We start from the raw sequence: 6,000 nt of genomic DNA on the forward strand, positions 1-6,000 counted from the left end.
CATCTGCAGCTGATGTTGAGATGTCGAAAATGGCTTGAGACGTTTCATATTTCCCCCAGTGAAATATGTATTTGCCTAACCTTGACACAATGATGTAATAGAATCAATATGTACCAATGGTTTGTTGAATAACCATGAGTAATTACGTAAAATATGTAGTTGTGAAAGTTTTTTTTACATGGCCAGTTGACCCGCGGGGAGATCAGAGGGCCGAGCTGGTACTGCCAAGAGCCTGAGTTCGAATCCAGGTCTCATCCACCCTTGATAAAACCGGGTTCTCAAGTGTCGCGAGTTGATGATCGCAGTGTTGTCACCAATGACTGCACACACACGCAACATCATGTCAATCTTTTTTTTATATTTTAACATTCATATGACCGAATTTCACCCCCATGTGAATAAAAAGTATTTATTGGCTGACATGTAATGGTCAATCTTTGCAGGGCATATTTATATAACGCCTGCCCCGAGTCTGTATCGAGTTATTTTGACAAGAGCTCAGAAGCATTTCTGCGACATCATCTACTGGAGTCGTTCTCTGACACACGGTGATGCACTGCTTAGCTGCAGAGTTCCAAATGTTTTTTTTACGTATTGTGGAATTATGCCGATAGCGCAATAAAAAATAAAATTGTCAGAAGAGCACATTATTTTTAAACTATAAAACGATATATTTGTTGTTCTCTTGCATAAACAAAGAATACAACTTTGGAGACTGGTGACAGTGTGCAGAAGCAGATGCTGAACGTCCCTGGATAAAGAAGGGCATTATTATGATTATCATCATCATCATCATCCGTATGTTTTCGTTAACACTGTAATAACTCAGAAGCAGTGGGCCCTCTTTCAGCAACGTAAAAACTGCGCCCTCCTCCTCCCCCACCGCCGTGTCGTAACGATGGTTTGTAATTCTCCGTGGCATTCTTTTTCTGCTTCGATACCGCCTGCTAGGGTAACACGCCGCAGCACAAGGCTCAAGAGGCCGGAGACCCGGAGCTGGCCGCCTACCTGGAGAACAGACAACACTACCAGATGATCGTGCGTGAGGACCAGGAGACGGCCGTATAGCCGGCGGCGGGTGCCGCTCTCGCGAGGACGGACGTTCTCCATGATTTTTTTGCCACGATTGGGCAGGAAAAGGAGGCTGACGTTTTATTCAGAAAACGAGTGTATGTTACAGAGCGACGACGCGAGCGTTGGGTATAGTGAGACGCATGGTAAAGGGGAGCTGATTAAAAAAAACAAATTTAAAGTTTACATGTTGCACTCTGCGGTAGAATGGAAAATCACTCTTCGACTCTCCCCCCCCCCTGGAATCATATTTTAAAAATGGTGATGCAAAGGCTCTGATGATGATGATGATAATAATGATGGATGATGTGACTAGTTTATTTTTTAAACGAAGATTTAATCAATTTCCTCTTTTTACAGCAGCTTTTATTGATGAAATGTTGTATTTTTATTGCAATGGCGACGGAAGTAAAAACAAAAATGACAAGAGCAGCGTAAAGAATGTCAGTTCTCTTAAATCTCTCAGCATTTGTCGACAAAGTTTTGTTACAATATTCAGTGGCTTTTTTAAATTGCTTCGATATTTATGTTTATCCTGGTGTAAAGTTACATTCGAGTAGGCTAATTATGGTGTCATTATTTATAAATAATAAAGAATAAAACGATGATTTTTTTTAGGTGATAATTTTTAGATCGATTTTACAGTCATTCTCTACCTTGTGAAGTTACAGGAAGTGCGTTCGCTATGGTTTCGCACATTGCCTTTCAGGTATAGTTGAAGGATATATAATGTATTTCTCTTTGCCATAGCTACTAGTGTACGCTTTGGTTTTAAGAACGTTTGGGACCAGATTTATCAAAGGTCCCCGTTGTATAGTGTGTTGCACCCATGTACATTTTTAAAGAGTGGATTCACTTTTTAAATCTTAGCTTCTCGTCAATGCACATCTTCACTCGTTTTCTTTTAGATGTCTCTACGATTAATCCACGTCAATTTTCGGTTTGAAATCGAACAGTAAGTTATTGTTTTACATCAGAGAAGGAGAGAGAGGAGGAGAAAAAAAACCAAACACACTTTGAGATAACTTTGAGATAACTCAAAGTGTAAGGTGAACGTCTCGTAGCCAGGAGCAAGGAAAGTCAAACATTGGGTTTTCTGGTGGTAAACTCTTCTGCCCGGAGGAATCCTGGAAGCGCGCGGCTGGATGCCCAGGGCAGAATAACACACGGGAGGGAGGGAGGGGAGGGGTGTTCCTTATTCATGACAAAAATAACATACTCATTGTGGAGCCCTCTTTTGTGTGAGGGCCAGGGAAAATGTCTCCACGTCTATGCCCGCCCGCCGACCCTCTAGATGGGGCCCCGGTGACAAAGGTGCCATGGAAGACACTGAATTTTGTCAAGTCCTCAGGTGCTTTTTTTCTGCCGGCTCTTTAAACGCACGCCGCACTGGGCCAAAGACCATTGATACACCTGGGACGCTTTTCTGGCAATCTTAGCAGCCAAATCGTCACCGGCCGTGCACTTACTAATTAACAACTATAGCAACTTGGTACAGCATGGCAGAGAGTGGCAATGCTTTGAGTTTATTTGAGGAGTGTGTTTAGTGAGTAGAAAAAAATATTCGTCGACAGAGCACACAACCTAGGATTATCATGTGACCTCTGTGTGAGATGTGATTGGAAGTTTCCCACTGGGGATCCGCAATCAGATTCATCCATAATTGGGCAACTTTTTTTGTTTTACAATGCGATGCAGCAAACCATTGCCAGTGATGATTTTGCTGTCAAATATTGCCCATAAATTGCCTTCGCGTATTATGATTGTTTAGGCTTTCTTCTGACGCTCAATCTGTGCTGTGGTTAAATTCGAATAATTTCCAAAAGGGCACGGAAGGAGGGTTCTGATGATCGTGATGTGTCCAAATGTGTGACCTTGAGTGCAGCGAGGTGTGGCTTGCGATGGGGATTAACATGTGGGAGTCATTTGCTTTGACTCGGCTTGGGAAATCCAAGCAGATGGACGGAGCCCAATTTTCGTGGACTAGCGTCCATCACAGCGGGTGCTCACTACCGGCATTTTAAACATTGCAGTGACAGATGTTTATTCTCCTTTGTTGTCGTCATTGCCTTAAGTTGATTGGTGCATATTTAACTGCATATAACTATACACGCTGTCATTGGTTTTTCTGGGACTTTTCACGCATATTTTGGGGTTTGTGTCCTTGGGCGAGTGGTGAGTTTGGCGTTGCACGGGCGTCCATGGCTAAATAGAATTCAAGTTTGTAAAAGTAATGCCAAAAGAAAAAAAAAGAGAGCTACATCTGGGAGGGAGGCATGCTCCACCATGCTCTCGTGCCAGTAGCACCGTCATTACCACTCTCCTCAAGGCTTTGTTCCCGTGATGTCGCCGTCTCGAGATCGCCGAAGCGAGTCGTCGAGCGAACGATGAGCGAGCGACTTCGCTCTTCGGCGAGCCCCGCGGCTTCCCTCACTCTTCCCCCCCTCAAATCGACTCTCGGTTCCGTCGGATTCTCAATTGATGTTTTTTTTTTTACGCGGCTAAACCTAACTGGCATCACGTAAACACAAAATGTTTTAATTTAGAGCGAGCAGTTTGCGTCGTAGGTGGGGCGGGCGAGCGAGCGTGGGACAAGAGCGGTTTCTATGAGGTATTTCGTTGGGTTGTAAAGAGCGACTGGGTTGTAAAGAGCGACTGGCTTGCGGCGAACAGAAGGATCGACACCAAATCCAACGCCAGCTCCGTTGAGTTTGCTTACGTTGCTTCGCCCGCGAGTTGGCGTCGTGTCAACACATTTGATTTCTCGTTTACATTTAGCCTTCGGTTGCACATCATTCCCGCTCCTTGTGTTCCGCATTAACACTCCCGGCTAAACGATTGTTGGACTGCATGCCCGATCATTGACGCAAACCACCTGTGGTGGCCTTTCTCTCCACCACCCTCCCCCTAGCGCAATGACTTTTTTTCTTTTAAACATCCATGTTAAGTGTTTTATTTTTATTTTATATGTGGTGCAATACGAAATGATTGCAGCTCTGTGGGCAGAGATTAAATGATATGGAGGAAAAAAAAAGTGGCTGTGTGTTTGCTGACTCGTTGGGAAGTCTGACTGGCATCTGCCCCGCCTCCCTCCCTCCCTTCTCTCCCCACTCAAAGCTCCAGTTGTGCATTGGAGTTTTGATTCGAAATCGCGCGCGTGTTTCTCTCACTCGGGGTTGCAGTGCTGACCGCACGTGGCTGTCGGCAACCGGGCCCCGGGAGAACTGACGATCGCCGACGTTGGGAGAGAAACGACTGCGATGTCGCTACGTCCCCCGATTAGCACGGTTGGCTGCGTGCGGGTGCGAAAGAAGTTTGGCGTACGTACATGGAACGTGCGTAACGAATAAGAGTTAGTAGCTTGCACGATCTGTCCCTTCTCCGGGGTAGGAGGAAGAAATATCTGCAACAAAAAAAAGTGTTTGCAAAAGAACTATTGATATTTCTAGTTTTTATTTCGTGTGTGAGGAGGAGGAGCAATATATTGAGAGCCACTTTTTTTCTAAAAGGTCGAAATGACCAAATGTTGAGGGGTGTTTTTGTATCCGCTTGTAAATGCCAGTGGAATATATTTAATGATGTTCCAGTTGACTATTGACAGAAATGTAAGATTTTTTCTGGGGATACTCCTAATATCCCATTTTATAAATGTGCGATTGGCATTTCTGGTGGTAAATATCACCAAGGCATGGGCCAGGGCCTCGATGTTGATTTTCTTCTTTCCAGCAATTTTTCTGTGAATATAAAACATTTTTTTATCGTAATTCACTACACATCCATAAACAAAAATCATCAAATGAAGGCTCGTTTTTTCAATTGCAATTGCACGTCTTTTCCACAGACTGTAGCTCATCACTCAATATTGTTAATTGTGTTGTGACATAACCAGTGAACTTAATAACAAATAGCTCTAAGGCTGCACAGATGACAACCAAAGCCGTCGGCTCAATGAATCGCTTTGACTTTGTCGAGTTTTAATCGTCAAGCAGCAACCCAGTAAGCATGGAACGTTAGTCCTACGTTGCCTCAACGCTGCCTCGACGCTGCCTCAACATTGATCCAACGGTTCCCCAACGACACGCAAACGTTAGCCCGACGTTGCACGTTTACTGGGAAGAATGCTAATGGATGTAATCTGTTGGAACCGCTTCAAGCACTGGGGCTAAGCCTTTTCACATCGCGTGTTAAGTGGTAGCATTTATTTTGACCTATTGGGAAAAGTGCCCCTACATTAATGGACTCTCCTCTGCCTATTTATAGGCAAAGCCGACTGCTGACCCCCTGCCATTCTGGATTTCGTGAGCGATCAGCTCAGCGGTGGCTGCTCCTTGCTTCTGGAGAGCTCACAATGCAGACGATTGTGTGGCTGATGCGCTGTTTAGATGTTGACAAAAATGGCAATCGGCAAAGATAGGTCAGTTTTGTTATCGTCGGCCATTGCTGGATTAAGGCCTCCCCACACTGCCACCATCCCTCACGGTCCCTTGTTTGCCACAATCTTATCTCGCTCCTGTACATCAGCTGATCTGTGCACTCCGTCTTCCTTGGTGGTCGTCCTCGTGGGTGATGTCTCTACTTTGGCTGCATTCTGTCGTCAGTCTCATGTATCGGCCATCATCCCATCTCGTAATAATAGATCCTGCCCTTTCCCACTGATTTTCCCGAGCAGTCATTGTGTCTCCAATGTGAGTTTCGTCCCTGATCCACATGCTTCTCTTTCTGTCTCTCAGGTCAACTCTACGCTTGCATCTCTGCCGTGTGGTTGCCACACTTTTCAGCATTTTGTTCCGTTCTTATTTAATAATCAGTCGTCATCGTGAGTAATATGCACTAATGGGGACGTGTCATTTAGGCACATTGATGTGTTTCTCTTCATTTTTCAAATTAATTTCTACAAATTCAATCCATCTTGGCCTTGTCCATCTCTTT

The 6,000-nt window shown here is 44.6% G+C and overlaps 1 protein-coding gene across 10 annotated transcripts in view; it reads left to right on the forward strand.

Annotated features, from left to right (window-relative positions):
• The window catches only part of LOC133350176 (diacylglycerol kinase zeta-like), a 284,717-nt gene extending 280,601 nt beyond the window's left edge, over positions 1-4,116 (forward strand). For 9 of the 10 annotated variants that reach the window (XM_061564248.1, XM_061564249.1, XM_061564239.1 and 6 more), the window contains one exon: positions 952-4,115. In XM_061564248.1, the coding sequence (XP_061420232.1) occupies positions 952-1,068 (117 nt within the window). In that variant the 3' untranslated portion in view covers positions 1,069-4,115. Of the gene's footprint in view, positions 1-951 lie in introns of all 10 variants that reach the window. The other variant, XM_061564240.1, reaches the window with a different exon arrangement.
• Positions 4,117-6,000: the final 1,884 nt, after the last annotated feature.

This window comes from Lethenteron reissneri, chromosome 33 (genome assembly GCF_015708825.2).
Source record: "Lethenteron reissneri isolate LAM-NWPU_2019-01 chromosome 33, ASM1570882v1, whole genome shotgun sequence".
Taxonomy (NCBI): Eukaryota; Metazoa; Chordata; class Hyperoartia; order Petromyzontiformes; family Petromyzontidae; genus Lethenteron; species Lethenteron reissneri.